At 45.6% G+C, this 15,226-nt stretch overlaps 1 protein-coding gene across 2 annotated transcripts in view; it reads left to right on the forward strand.

Moving 5' to 3' along the window:
* MGAT5B (alpha-1,6-mannosylglycoprotein 6-beta-N-acetylglucosaminyltransferase B) overlaps positions 1-15,226 on the forward strand; it is a 201,172-nt gene that overhangs the window by 56,613 nt on the left and 129,333 nt on the right. For both annotated transcript variants that reach the window (XM_066616601.1, XM_066616600.1), the window contains exon 3: positions 14,641-14,785. In XM_066616601.1, coding sequence (XP_066472698.1) covers positions 14,641-14,785 — 145 coding nt within the window. The remainder of the gene's footprint in view (positions 1-14,640; positions 14,786-15,226) is intronic.

Genomic DNA, 15,226 nt, shown 5'->3' on the forward strand with positions numbered 1-15,226 from the left:
CGGATTGCTGTGAATCATGGAATGTTAACAAAAATTCTAACTGCTCACAGACAGAGTCTGTAAAATATTGATGAAAGTCTAACAAAATCAGGAATTAAAATCAGTCATATTTTGGTGGTCTGAGAATACAAATAGGTCTTTGCAAGGCACCAAAATGAAAATGCAAGGCACCAAAATGTCCTACACCTACACGAGGATAGAGGTAGGGCATTAGCATCACTGAAAAGGCCTTGTTCCCAATTGCTATCCAATACACCTCATACCGCAAGGGCAATAGGAACAAGGGTCTCCTAAGGGCCTCTCAAGTTTAAGTAGACATTCCTTTTGATGTATGTACAGTACAATGAGGAATCCACAATAAGCTCTAGGAGAACATAACAGTTCTCTGGAACACAACTGAAAGCTACTGTTCTAGGCTGAATCTGTACATTGGATTGCCCTGTGTCATTTGTCTTTCAATGGACTGTAGGAGGGCAGGGGCAACTTTGGTTCTCTGGCATCCAAATCCCAAACATATTGGTGCTAAGTGCAGTGTGAAAGCAGATAATGTTTTTAGCTATGCATGGCAAATATGGTTCCTAACACCTGGAGTGAAATGACTAAAAGACCAGAATTTGAACGTATTTGCCTGAGCCACATGAAACAGGCTGTTCAGACAACAAAAGGTAGGTTTCTGGCTTGCTGTTTATGAGGGAAGTAGACGGAGAAAGACTAGCTGGTTGAATTAGAGTGGTTTGTTGACCAAGGTGAGCAGCAGCAACACAACTGTGTTCTCAGTATGGCAAGAGGGTAAGGAGGATGTTTCTGCTGCAGCAGCTGTGACATTTACCTGACCTTAAGGTGTGGAGCTGGGTTTATCTTGGCTGGCAGTGACAGGGTCAATTACATGTCACTTCCAAAGCTAGGCTACTTCCTTCCTTTATTATGTATTGTTGGAAAGAATTTAGTTGCACTCTCCATGACCAGTCCCTAACCAGTACTCCAACCACATGTGCAGGTGGGAAGCCACGCAAATGTGGGCGGAGTGGCATTCTGCAATCGCCTCTTCCCCCTTTTCAAGAAAGAAGGGGAAATACATTGACTTACTCTGTGGGTGATTTCGTGGTCTGGATAGTAACAGGTGCCAAAAAAAAATAAAAAATGAGAGTCCAGTAACTTTTTGCACAAGAATGAATTCAGCTGGTATTTTCTTTGGATGCACTTAGTCACTCTCCATTTCTGAACAAATTCCCTTTTCCGCTAAAGCACCTGGCTGTTATAGGACAAGCAAACAGGAATATCTGCCTGTAATTGAAGGCAAAACAAGTCAGCCATGCCTCGAACAATAGCGAAATATTGTATAATTACACTGTTCATGTCAGTGGGGATGGTTTGATACCTACGGATTGTTTGGCGTAGGTGGGAGGAGGAGAGGCTCCCTGGCAGACTCGCTGTGTCAGTTTCAATGTTTGAAGCTCTGCTCCTTTATCTGTGCACAGCCTTTTGAACTCTAGTGGCAAACAAGGAGAAGGGGAAACTGATGATGCACAGTGTGGTACTAGGAAGAACCCAGATGCACTTAGAAGATTGTGCATTTTCCCCATAATGTGACACTAGTCATTTGCTCGAGCCATTTCCATGCACTTTGCAAGCATAGTGGCATCCAAAGACATTCACCAACCACAGTGATGGAAGTGGATCTCACTTTCTGGATGAGATTGCTGGCTTCTGAGAAACATGGACAGCTAATACATGGTGGGGCAGCCAACAGGACTTCAGCAAGAGGCACTACACCAGGCTTGGAAGCAAGCACATCATGATTTGGAGCTTGACAGGAGCCCAGGTGATGTAGAAAAACCAGTTTGATCTAGTGGTTAGAGCATTGAATGGGGACTGGGCAAACCCAGGTTCAAACCCTGCTCAGCCATGAAGCTCAGTGGGTGACCAACCTTGAGTAAGTTTTCAGCATAGTCTACATTGCAGGATGATTTGTGCCATAAAATAATAGTAATAATAATAATAAACTTTATTTTTATCCCGCCCTTCTCCCCAAAGGGACCCAGGGGGGCTTACAACATATTAAAAAAACAGATTAAAGCATAATTTAACAGATAAAAACATATTAAAAACACATTAAGAGAAACCATAAAAACAGTAATCAGATAAAAGTCAGAATAAAAAGAGCATAAAACAGCAGTTCAAGGAGGAATCACGCCTGTAAAAAAACTAAAAGATGTATAAAAGATGTTAAAAAGGCCATAGTGTCAGAAGGCTTGTGTAAACAACAAGGTCTTCAGGCCTCGCCGAAAGGTCTCGAGGGAGGGAGCCATTCTCAAGTCAAGGGGAAGGGAGTTCCATAACATTGGTGCCACTACTGAGAAGGCCCTATTTCTTGCGGCCGCCCCACGTACCTCTTTAGGCGGCGGCACATGTAAAAAGGCCTTCTCTAATGACCTGAGAGGACGAGCCGGATTGTATGGAAGTAGGCGATCTCTAAGATAGCCTGGCTCAGAGCAGTATAGGGCTTTAAAGGTCAAAACCAGCACCTTGAATTGGGCCCGGAAACGAATGGGCAGCCAATGTAACCCCCGGAGAAGCGGACTGACAGAGTCAAACCGCCTAGCTCCAGTGACCACACGGGCCGCCGCATTCTGCACTAATTGCAGTTTCTGAACCGTCTTCAGTGGCAGCCCCACATAAAGCGCGTTACAATAATCTAACCCCGATGTCACCGTAGCATGGATCACCGTGGCCAGGTCTGCACGATCCAAGTACGGCCACAGCTGGCGCACCAGCCGAAACTGCGCGAAGGCCCCCCTAGCCACAGCCGCCACCTGGGAGTCCAGGAGCAGCTGCGAGACACCAATAAAAGGAGACACCAGTGCATGAACTATAAGGATCTTTAGGAAAGGCAGATTATAAATGTGGCAGGCAAAGTTAAGATGTGTGGTCTCAGGTAACCAGGATGTTCTCCAGTAACTGCGATCAAGAGCTGATCTATTGTTCCAGTTCTGATAACACAGGCCTACAAAATTGAGGGTCAGAAAAGTTTTTCCCAAGCTTTATGGTGGTTTGATATGAATTTGGGGTGCTGATTCCAAAAATGGCATCTGTTTTGCCCTATCATGTCTAGTTTTGGAGATATAGTATAGCCTCGTTAGTGAATGGTTCAAGCAGCTTCCTCATGAGGAAGGCATGGTTTGGTTTGCTTGGCCAAATGGACTTTCTGCAGTGGCTCCGATTTCAAATAGTCACTGTGAAAAAACTGAGGAAAAGGAGAAAGTGAGGGGTGGTCACTGGCAAGTCAGTACCACTGAGTTCAATTGGTCTTCTCTCACTGTGTGTGCATAAGATTCAACCACAGTTTCAGATCCTGCTGGGCTTTGCCCACAACCAACTATATCCTGCCAGGCTCTGCGCCTGGACTGGCTGATTTCCACCAGCACTTTGCACTGTGCACTTTATGGGTCTTCAGATTCCAGTATGGGATGCCTGACAGAATGTAGTTGTACTGGCCACACTGGTAAACACCCTGTTGATATTTTTATTATTAAGAATATTTATGCATCACTTCTCAACAAAATGTTCTTATAGTGGTTTACGTAATAAAGGAGTAAGAATAAGAAACTGGTTCTCTGTTCCAAGGAGGTTCACAATTGAAATAAGGTACAAAGGAACCACCAACAAACAGCCTCTGGGAGGGACACCATGCTGGGGTAAAGAGGGACAATTGCTCCCCCCCCCCCCGCTGGGTAGTGTAGTGGTGTAAGAGGACCACCACTTTCAAAGGTGTCTAATTTAGCAGGGGCAATGGGATTGTGGAAGGCAGGCAGTGGATCAAATGGAAGCCTGCAGGTTGTAACTACACTTTTGTAGCCTTTCTTCAGTAGCTGCCTATCCAATCATAGCGAGATTTCTCCTGCCCCAGTTTTGTTTCAAAGCCATGTCTTCCCCCTGCCACAGCCACCCCTGCCTCAACTGTCTCTTTACTAGCTGTCATTTAAATGAGCGCTGGTTCTGCAGGTATCCAGAAATATGCTTTGAGTTTAAGACAAATTAATCCTGGCTTCTGCATTATGAAATACTTGCATCAGCATCTTCTGAAAAAAGCAAAAAAAAAAAAAAAAAAAGCAGCAGACTTTCCAAAGGATACAATAATTGTTGCCAAGGTTTGTCGTAGAATTCTTGTGAGTTCCTTCAAGCCCTTGGAACAACAGTAGCAAAAGCCCAAACCCAAAAGACGGAGCAGAAAATAAAGAACAATTTTTGCAGGAAAAAAGCTTCTGAATTTGTCTGCTGGAAACAGCAGGTGATAATGTGGTCCACCTCCACCACCCCCTTTTCTTGGCATCAAAAATGATTTATGAAAGAACAAAATTGAGCAAAAGGCTGGAGTCTTTTTTTTAAAAATTTCCTCTGGTATAATTTTATTTAAAGAAACCAAGCTCTTTTCTCACTATCCAATGCAATGTGGAGTGATTTGCTAGAGAATCCAGACATCTCAAAAATGGCATGGAGAACCTTAAGGGGAGTGGTTTGCTGTGGTTCCCCTCTGCCTGTGGATGTGGGAACAAGAGGTCTATTGGTAATTTTCTTGCTCAGTACAAACTCAAGGTAGACCCAGTTCTAGATTCTGGGAGTCTTTGAGCCCAATCTGATACATGTCTTCTCAGAAGTAAGTCCCATTATCACAAATGGGGCTTAATCTCAGGTAAATGTGGAGAGAATTGCAGGCTTTGAGTTTGAAAACTTACTACTTTTGAGCAGGCCCAGTCCAAGCTAAGAGATGATCAGATGACTGCCCTGTTCCCTCTCCATATTTTTTTTTGGCCAGTTTTCTGTATTTTTTGGGACACTTTTAACTTCCCAGCTCCTCTGCAGGTTCAGCAGCCTCAAGAAGCTGCTAGGGCATCCTTAGCAAGCAGCCTTTGTTTGGAAACTCCATTATTTCCCATCATGTGCTATTTGTGGATTTGGCAACTCATTCTGTCTGGAATCGCTACTCCGCTTCAGGTTTGGCATGCGCTTAGTGATCGGGCAGCCAAACCTGCCCATGTAGATCAAGGGGGTGGGATGGAGGGACCAGATGGGTTCCACGCCTCCAATGAGGTAACCTGATGACATCATCAAAGCAAAAACATTTCCCAGCAGAAAGAGGTTGCTGTTCTTTGCCAGTTACCTGAGTAATCCATTCATTGAGAGCTCAAAGAAGAGTACCCACTTGCTCACACAGAGGTGCAATGGCTGGAGATTCCTTGGGCAATGTAGGTATCTTAAACTAAGGACAGTCTAGCTAAATCAGGAACTGTTGCTTTGGCTGCTACTTGATTCTAGCCAGTGTGAAAAACTCCTTAGGTGTAAGGGGCCATGTAAAGAATGGCCCCCATCCAGTCATCATGAAAGGGCAGCATTTTGCCACCCATATTGCTCTCACCTTTCTTCCTTTCTTCCTTTCTTCCTTTCTTCCTTTCTTTCTTTCTTTCTTCACCAAAGCTCACAGCAGAAATGTTGGCAGATTTTAAACTTTAATAAAATGCAGTGTCAAGGGGTCAGTCTCAAATACTGAGCTGCAAGTTGTTTCTGTTTTCATGGGCTTTCTTCTTAGATACTCTGCCTGCTATTATTCTCCCTCTGTGATATCTGGGAATGGGTCCAGGTTGTGTGGTTATAACACAGGCACAAAGGGCAGCAAAGTGAACATGGGCTGTGGCTAGCCCTACAGGTTAGCAGTTACCTTTCAGCTAGAGTTTACTTCAGTTTATTATGTAATTAATTGCTGGTTGCTGTCTGTCCCTCTCGATTCCAATGTGATCTGCTACTATGCCAATTCCAGCCCGAAAGTGCATTCCAAAGGGAGGCTTTAGGAACTGATTTTTCAGACCCTCGTGCGCCTTTTGTTCAATACGTTGATTCTGAACACCGTTAACAAAATGACATTTTAAATTAGGAACTTGGTTATGACCACAAAGAAGCAGTTTTATGGATTTTCCAATGCAGGAGGAGCAACTTAATATTTGTGAGCCTAGCAACTTGCCTGTGTTCAGCATGAGCAGGAGATAATGTTTTGTTCCCTACCACAATATATGGAATTTGCTTTTATCAGATGTGGTGATGGTGAATAGACAGCTTTGAATGGGTATCAGAACATCAGTGGAGAATAGGTCTATCGGCAGCTGTTTACCATGACAGCTATATGGAATGCCAATATACGAGTGGTTGGGGGTGGGAATGGGGCTAACTGCAGGGTGATGTTTCCCTTTATGCCTTTCTTGTGAGCTTCATGACAGTATCTGGTTGATCACAACTGGAAACAAGGGGCTTGACCAGACAGATCTAGCAGGGCTCTTCTTTATCTTAAGTAGGTCTGACATCATTGCATATATTACAAATGTGTAGTACAGTGAAGGTTAGAGTTCACTGATTTGCCTTATGACTTATCCGTTACTCATCAAGTGGAGATATGGATTCCTAATGCAGACCTCTCCTTCAAAGTCTGTCTTATCTGGCAGACTTCCAGATATACATGATCATAGGAAGTTGTCTTATGCTTTTGGTCCATTGAGGCAGCAAATCTCCAGGGTTTTTTTCCCCTGTCACCTGCTATCTGATTCTTTTACCAGGGACTCAACCGCGAACCTTGAGCATGCCAAGCAGGTGCTCTACCTGAATGCTTGGAAGTTTAAAGTATCTTTTTAGAGATGGATTGGCCTCTGGAATGAGTGCCAATGTGCTGATGACTAAAGAGTATCATTTTAGTTACATGAATGGGCCTCCATCCCAGTGGAGACCAGCCTCAATAAATATGCTCAGTAGGGTTGTCATCCTGGTCTTAGCCACATGGTTGAGGACTACAAGTAATTGCCTCCTGCCTGTATGTTTTTAAGCAGCCAACATTTAAATCCACACTTACGACCCAATCCTAATAGGGACTTATGGTGTTAGAACTAGCATTCTGGCAGCATAAGGTCCTTTATGGCTTTTTCAAAGTGCCACATGCCTTTCCAGTTGGCCTGGTTGCTGCTGCAAGTGGTGAGTGGCCAGCTTTGCACGCTTGCAGGCCATCCATGTCCCCCAGCACTGTCAGGGTGTCCAGCTTGAGGTGTGGGAGGGCACTGGTAAGATACGTCAGCTTGAGGGGTGGGAGGGAGGCTGGGAGTGGGAGCAATAGGGCAGAAATTGGGGCAGGAGAAGGGTGAATTCAGGCTGGGAAGGGGGGCGGTATCGGTGGTAGTGGCACCACTGAAATCTAGCTTCTTTCCTCAATTCACCTTTCCAGGTCAACTCAGGCTTGTGTCATCTATATGCTGGTGCAGGTTCAAGTAAACATATTCTGGAAGTGAGGTCTTACCCCTGGGCAAGGGGTAACAAATGTTCCCTTACCCAGAGGAGATTTTTGTGGCCTGTTGGTGTGGCTGCATTGCCGCGAGGGACATTACATGGGATTGGGTTGTCCACCTGTGTGAAAACAGAACAGTGTTTGGATCGCATGTGATGGAATTACATTCTTCCATGCTGAAATCCAAATCAGTATACATGAGATTTTCAGGTAGTCTCCCAACTAGGCATTGGTGAGAACCAGATAGGTTCAGGAAGGTGGCTGCCTCGGTGCCTACCCATGAGACTGTGGGCCTGATCCACCTGCCCAAATCAATGCAGACTTGCGTCAGCAATATCAAAGTGACCCATTGTGGCTGTTGGGGCTTACCCTAGGGCTAGGGGACAAATGTTCCCTTACCCTGAGGAGAACTCCAGCAGCCAAAAATCCCCACAGGATGCAACGTAGCCTGAGCCAGCTCCACTGCATCACCGCATGGGGATTTAGGTTGGATTCAGGGCCCGTGTTTGTATACACAGATTACAGGGTATGCAGTTAGTTATTTTGATCTTGCAAATGGATGCCTTGTGCAACCTTAGGAGTCCCAAGTATTTATTTTTAGCAGTCGCTCATGTGAAATAATTCTTGTTTGTATCACATCTGAAAAGTCATTTTGATCTTGAAAATGGATGTCTTGTACTACTCCAGGAGTCCTATTTATTTATTTTTAGCAATCTCACATGTGAAATAATTCTTGTTTGTATTGCATCTGAAAAGTTCTACCTGGGAGTCAGATAATTTAACAGTGCCCTTTCTGCATCATACATCACTGCCAACTAAAGAGAGTCTGGAGCCAGAAGTTAATGTGTGATTTTACAAATGATGCATGAACAAGGACATTGCATGAGGCATATCTTTGCAGTACTGACAGCTGCAAGTTACTAGTATCACTCTGGAAGAGTCCACTGGTGATGGGTATTTGTATAGATGGTAAAGGCAACATATTAAAGTCCACATAGACATTTTTCTTTAGTTATTTGATTTTTTTTCTGTAAACCACTTTGGGAAATTTTTGTTAAAAAGCGGTATATAAATTATTATTATTATTATTATTATTATTATTATTATTATTATTATTATTATTATTATTATTATTATTATTCGATGGCCTCTGCTCCATGCAAGTCATGAGGACTGGAGATTGCTTGTTGGTCTTCTCTGCAAAAGAATAACTTCAGAACCAGAGGATACAAGAAGCTGGTTTACACCAGAGGTAGGCTATCTGTTGCCTGTGAGGCATATTTTGTGAGCCACACATCCACTGGATGCCAAAGCACTAGTATCTCAGGCGTGGCTCCCTTGAACTAGTTTCAGTGGATGGTGTAGACAAAAGAATGGCAGATGGTCTCTGGAGCTACTACTAGTACTGATGGTGATCTAAATTTCCAAACATTCTCACCTGCACTGTGATCTTCTCCAGTTTTTAGGAACCCAGGTTCAAATCCTACTAGTTCCCTTGTCACGTGGTTGTAACATTGAACTGAGTGCACCATTGAGTTTTGTGTGCAAAGACATGTACCTCATTGTACAAGCTGTCATTTTTCTAGTGGCTCTGCTTTCCCAAGTTGCCATTTTCAACATGCTGTAAGCCACCATTTCAACCTGGGACTGCCTAAAACTCCAACAAAAATAGAAATGGCTTCTGAGCACCTAATGTCTTCCTGCCCCTACTTCAGATAATAGTCCTGAAGGTATGTCAAGGGTTAATTAGAGCCTGCATTTTGGGAACACCTGTGCTGGAAAGCAGCAGCAACTCTGAAGGCCCCATTGCTCTTTCCCTTCAGGTGAGCCTACAAGGGGCCCCTGGCTTCCCAGAGGCACGAGCCGAAGGGCAAGAGCCAAAGGGCTCTTTGTCCGTGGCTCTTCACCTAGTGGATTGAGACCTAGGAGCCTGGAAGATTCATTGCTGTGGACTGCGACCTCAGACCGCTTAATGCTCCAGATGAGCAGTGACAGCCCGACATCCTTTCCCCTTGTGTAGTGTCTAGCTGCGCAAGTGTGAGGCATCGGTGAGGGGATGTTAGAAGACACTGGGTTAGCATTAAGTTAACATAAGAACAGCCCCACTGGATCAGGCCATAGGCCCATCTAGTCCAGCTTCCTGTATCTCACAGCGGCCCACCAAATGCCCCAGGGAGCACACCAGATAACAAGAGACCTCATCCTGGTGCCCTCCCTTGCATCTGGCCTTCTGACATAGCCCATTTCTAAAATCAGGAGGTTGCGCATACACATCATGGCTTGTACCCCGTAATGGATTTTTCCTCCAGAAACTTGTCCAATCCCCTTTTAAAGGCGTCTAGGCTAGATGCCAGCACCACATCCTGTGGCAAGGAGTTCCACAGACCGACCACACGCTGAGTAAAGAAATATTTTCTTTTGTCTGTCCTAACCCTCCCAACACTCAATTTTAGCAGATGTCCCCTGGTTCTGGTATTATGTGAGAGTGTAAAGAGCATCTCTCTATCCACTCTGTCCATCCCCTGCATAATTTTGTATGTCTCAATCATGTCCCCCCTCAGGTGTCTCTTTTCTAGGCTGAAGAGGCCCAAACGCCGTAGCCTTTCCTCATAAGGAAGGTGCCCCAGCCCAGTAATCATCTTAGTCGCTCTCTTTTGCACCTTTTCCATTTCCACTATGTCTTTTTTGAGATGCGGCGACCAGAACTGGACACAATACTCCAGGTGTGGCCTTACCATAGATTTGTACAACGGCATTATAATATTAGCCATTTTGTTCTCAATACCCTTCCTAATGATCCCAAGCATAGAATTGGCCTTCTTCACTGCCACCGCACATTGGGTCGACACTTTCATCGACCTGTCCACCACCACCCCAAGATCTCTCTCCTGATTTGTCACAGACAGCTCAGAGCCCATCAGCCTATATCTAAAGTTTTGATTTTTTGCCCCAATGTGCATGACTTTACACTTACTGACACTGAAGCGCATCTGCCATTTTGCTGCCCATTCTTCCAGTCTGGAGAGATCTTTCTGGAGCTCCTCACAATCACTTCTGGTCTTCACCACTCGGAAAAGTTTGGTGTCATCTGCAAACTTAGCCACCTCACTGCTCAACCCTGTCTCCAGGTCATTTATGAAGAGATTGAAAAGCACCGGTCCCAGGACAGATCCTTGGGGCACACCGCTTTTCACCTCTCTCCATTGTGAAAATTGGCCATTGACACCCACTCTCTGCTTCCTGGCCTCCAACCAGTTCTCAATCCATGAGAGGACCTGTCCTCTAATTCCCTGACTGTAGAGTTTTTTCAGTAGCCTTTGGTGAGGGACCATGTCAAACGCCTTCTGAAAGTCCAGATATATAATGTCCACGGGTTCTCCCACATCCACATGCCTGTTGACCTTTTCAAATAATTCTATAAGGTTTGTGAGGCAAGACTTACCCTTACAGAAGCCAGGCTGATTCTCCCTCAGCAAGGCCTGTTCGTTTATGTGTTTTGAGATCCTATCTTTGATGAGGCATTCCACCATCTTACCTGGTATGGATGTTAGGCTGATGGGCCTATAGTTTCCCGGGTCCCCCCTCTTTCCCTTTTTAAAAATAGGCGTGACATTTGCTATCCTCCAATCTTCTGGCACCGTGGCCGTTTTGAGGGACAAGTTGCATACCTTAGTCAAGAGATCTGCAACTTCATTCTTCAATTCCTTAATAACTCTTGGGTGGATGCCATCAGGGCCCGGTGACTTATTGATCTTTAATTTATCAATGAGGTCTGAAACATCTTCTCTTTTAACATCTATCTGACTTAACTCCTCGGTTAGGAGGGGCCGTTCGGGCAGCGATATCTGTCCGAGGTCTTCTGCCGTGAAGACAGATGCAAAGAACTCATTTAATTTCTGCCATCTCTAAGTCTCATTTTATCTCCCCTTTCCCTCCCTCACCATCCAGAGGGCCAACCACTTCTCTGGCGGGTTTCCTGCTTCTAACATATTTGAAGAAGCTTTTATTATTCCCCTTAATGTTGCTGGCCATGCATTCCTCATAGTCTCGCTTGGCCTCCCCTATCACCTTCTTACATTTCTTTTGCCAAAGTTTATGTTCCTTTTTATTCTCCTCATTAGGGCAAGACTTCCATTTATGGAAAGAAGCTTCCTTGCCCTTCACAGCCTCTCTAACTTGGCTGGTTAGCCATGCGGGCACCCTCCTGGATTTAGTGGAACCCTTCTTTCTTTGCGGTATACACCTCTGCTGGGCCTCTATTACTGTTGTTTTGAGCAGCCTCCATGCACTCTGGAGAGATTGGACTCTTTTTACCCTCCCTTTCAACCTCCTTCTAACCAGCCTCCTCATTTGAGGGAAGTTCGCCCGTCGGAAGTCAAGGGTTTTTGTTAGAGATTTGCCTGGTATTCTTCCCCTAATGTGCATGTCAAAACGGATCGCAGCATGATCACTGTTCCCCAATGGCTCAGTAACATTGACATCTCTAACCAGGTCCTGTGTACTGCACAATATTAAATCCAGAGTCACCTGCCCTCTGGTGGGCTCCTTGACTAGCTGCTCTAAGCCACAGTCATTTAGCACGTCAAGAAATCCGGTTTCCTTATCGTGACCAGAACACAAATTGATCCAGTCAATATGAGGATAATTGAAGTCCCCCATGATTACAACCCTGTCCCTCCTTGTCATCTCCCTGATCTGTTTCCTCATTTCAAGGTCCCCATCCGATTTCTGGTCTGGAGGATGATAGCACGCCCCCAGTATTACATCGCTGCACAAGCCTGGTAATTTAACCCACAGAGATTCTACGGTGGAGTCGGACCCACCTTCAATCTCTACTTTGCTGGATTCTATCCCTTCCTTAACATAAACGGCCACCCCATCTCCAACATGCCCCTTCCTGTCCCTCCTGTAGAGTTTATAGCCTGGGATTGCGGTATCCCACTGATTCTCCGCATTCCACCAGGTTTCCGTTATGCCCACTATGTCAATGTTTTCCCTTGTCACCAGACATTCCAGTTCTCCCACCTTTGCTCGTAGACTTCGGGCATTTGCATAAAAGCATTTGTACACGGAATGCCCCAGGATGGGCTGCTTATTCGCTCCTTTGTCCCCGCATCCTCTCATTGTGCCAAACCATCTATCACATCCCATCACGCTACCTTTCCCAATTTCTTCTCCTACTCTGCCTTTGTCTTGTTGTTCTCTAACCTCCCCATCCTCATCCCATAGGGATCCCATAGGGATGAGGAGTCCCGAACCGGATGCCCCTCTGCTCCTGTCGGCCTTCCCCCAGGGATCAGTCTAAAAGCTGCTCTGCCACCTTTTTAATGTTATGCGCTCTCATAAGTTTGAGAGTGGAACAGCAAGCTATCCAGTAATGAGTAGAGCAGCAGTAATATCTCCCCTCCTCCTACGTGACTGTCTGCTGGGGATGATAGAATAACATCTTAGGTGACAGTAAGAATAGCAGCCTGATTGAAGAACCACGGCGGGCGCAGCTAGCATGCCATTACTTGTGTCCAACATTGCCCTGTTCTTGGCCTGGTCTGCACCTTTCGGGGAATGTTATGGGTTGGTGCTCCCTCCTCCCTTGTCTTATATTCAAGTCCTGATGCAGGAGTAAGAGAAGAGTAGGGTTTCCCCTGTGAGAGAGGGGAGCTGGTTGTGATTGCACCTCTGTGAGAGAGGGGTGGGGAATGATTTGGTGCACTGCTATTGGGACTGGATTGGACAAGGGAGGTGGTTTTTGTTTGGGGAGTGGGTTGTTGGACCTTGCAGACCAGGACCTTTCCTCATTCCCCCCCTCCAAATCTCTGGTTTTTAACTGCGGGTGTGGACTTTTCTCGTGTCAAATTTTTAATCTGAGCAGGTGTATTGTTAGTGGCTTTTAGGGCGGGTCTCGCCGGTAAGTTATGTGTTTATCTTCTGAAGGGAGATATGGAGAGGGGAATAGTGCCACCATCAACAGAGTGACGGGCCATGGAAGATATGGTGGTGGGGCGAGGGCTGGCCGTTCCAGGGTAAGGAGGGTCCATCGTAGACAGATCGTCCCTCTTTCCAGCCTTCCCTCCAGCTCTCTGACGACTGGGGACCTTGGCAGTAGTGCCCTGGGTCTGAAACTGCTGCTCTTAAATGCCAGATCAGTCAACAATAAAACCTGTCTCATCCAGGATTTAATCCTGGCTGAGGGTGCTGATCTGGCTAGTATTACGGAGACCTGGTTGGATGAAGCAGGAGGAGTGAATCTTTCCCAGCTTTGTCCTCCAGGTTTCCGGGTAGTGCAGCAGCCACGACTGCAGGGACGGGGAGGGGGGGGTCATGATAGTCTATTGGGATTCCATCTCCCTTGCCAGGAGCCCTGTCTGGCAAGTCACTGGGTTTCAGTGTCTACATGTCTTGTTGGAAGGGTGGGACAGGATTGGGATTCTGTTGGTGTGCCGTCCGCCTTGCTGCCCAACAGTCTCCCTGTTACATGAAAATCTGTCACCCTGCTACTCCGGCAGCTGCACTGGCTGCCCATTCGTTTCCGGGCTGAATTCAAGGTGCTGGTTATGATCTTTAAAGCCCTAAACAGCTTGGGACCAGCGTATTTGAGAGGCCGCTTTCTTCCGTATAATCTGGTCCGTTCTCTAAGGTCATCTGAAGGGGCCCTGTTGGTTGTGCCATCATTGAGAGTGGTGAAGGGAATGGCAGCCAGAAACAGGGCCTTTTTGGTGGTGGCACCTGCACTATGGAATTCCCTCCCCTTTGAATTGAGAGCAGCTTCCTCATTATTAACGTTCTGGCGGGGCCCGAAGACTTTTTTATTCAGGAAAGCCTTTGAGCCACTATAAGGGCTGTTGTTATAAATTATGTCTTTTACTGGGTGCTTTTAATCTGCTGCTATGGTATTTTATCTTGTTTTAATTGTTTTTAAGTGTTTCGTATTTTTAATGTTTATCTGTTTCCTTGTATTTTAACTTGATTGTTAGCCACCTTGGGTGCCCTTCGGGGAGGAAGGCGGAATAAAATCTAATAAATAAATAATTACTGTGTTGGAATTTCCCCATGAAAAAGACACAGGCAGGATTTGTTTAAAACTTGCTGGCCTTATCTCAATGCACTGGGTAGTACCTGAGGGTCTCAATGCTTTTTATATCCTATCAGAAAAAATTATTGAACTGCTTCCCCCTATATCTCCCCTTCATTATACGCCAATTTTTCTCCTTTTCACAATAATGCTCTTCTTGCCAGCCTGCAAGCCTGAATGAAACTCTGCTGCTTAATGAGCACCCCTCTCGAATGTCCTCTTCCTTTCTTTTTCTTGCTTTTTTGTGTGACTACAGTGATGGGTGCTCTGGAGTCCAGAGGGGTACTGAGAAAAATGAGTGATATGCTGGAGATGATGGTGAAGAGGATGGATGTGCTAGCCAGGCTGGAGAATGGCTCGGACTTCCGGAAAGGGGAAGAAGCACATTTTCCTATGGACAGGTCAGTACTGCTAGGACTGAAACATTGATCTGGAATTTCCACGTACAAGATCTTTTTTCTTGCCATTCAAACCCTTGCGGGTGAAGCATGGGCTGCATCTTCATAAAGGGCTAATGGGCGCAGCTGCTGAATATGGTGCCATTTCTTGGCACATTCATTGTAACCACAGGCCAGTGTTCTGGTGTTTAACACATTAAAGGCTCAGGCATACAGTTTAAATCATTACATGGATTGCTATGAATCTCTGATCATTGCCATGTAACAGATTGCCAGGTAACGGAGCCATCAGTAACCACAGAAGTAAATTCATACCTCTCACTGTTACATAGCAAACAGTTACAGGTAGGAATTTACCGCTATGGTTACTGATGTAGCAGGAGACTGCATCTGCCATACTTTCCCTGGACTTCCTGCTCTCTGCTCTCCCCAGCTGCACTGCTT

Source organism: Tiliqua scincoides, chromosome 2, assembly GCF_035046505.1.
Source record: "Tiliqua scincoides isolate rTilSci1 chromosome 2, rTilSci1.hap2, whole genome shotgun sequence".
In the NCBI taxonomy this organism is placed as follows: domain Eukaryota; kingdom Metazoa; phylum Chordata; class Lepidosauria; order Squamata; family Scincidae; genus Tiliqua; species Tiliqua scincoides.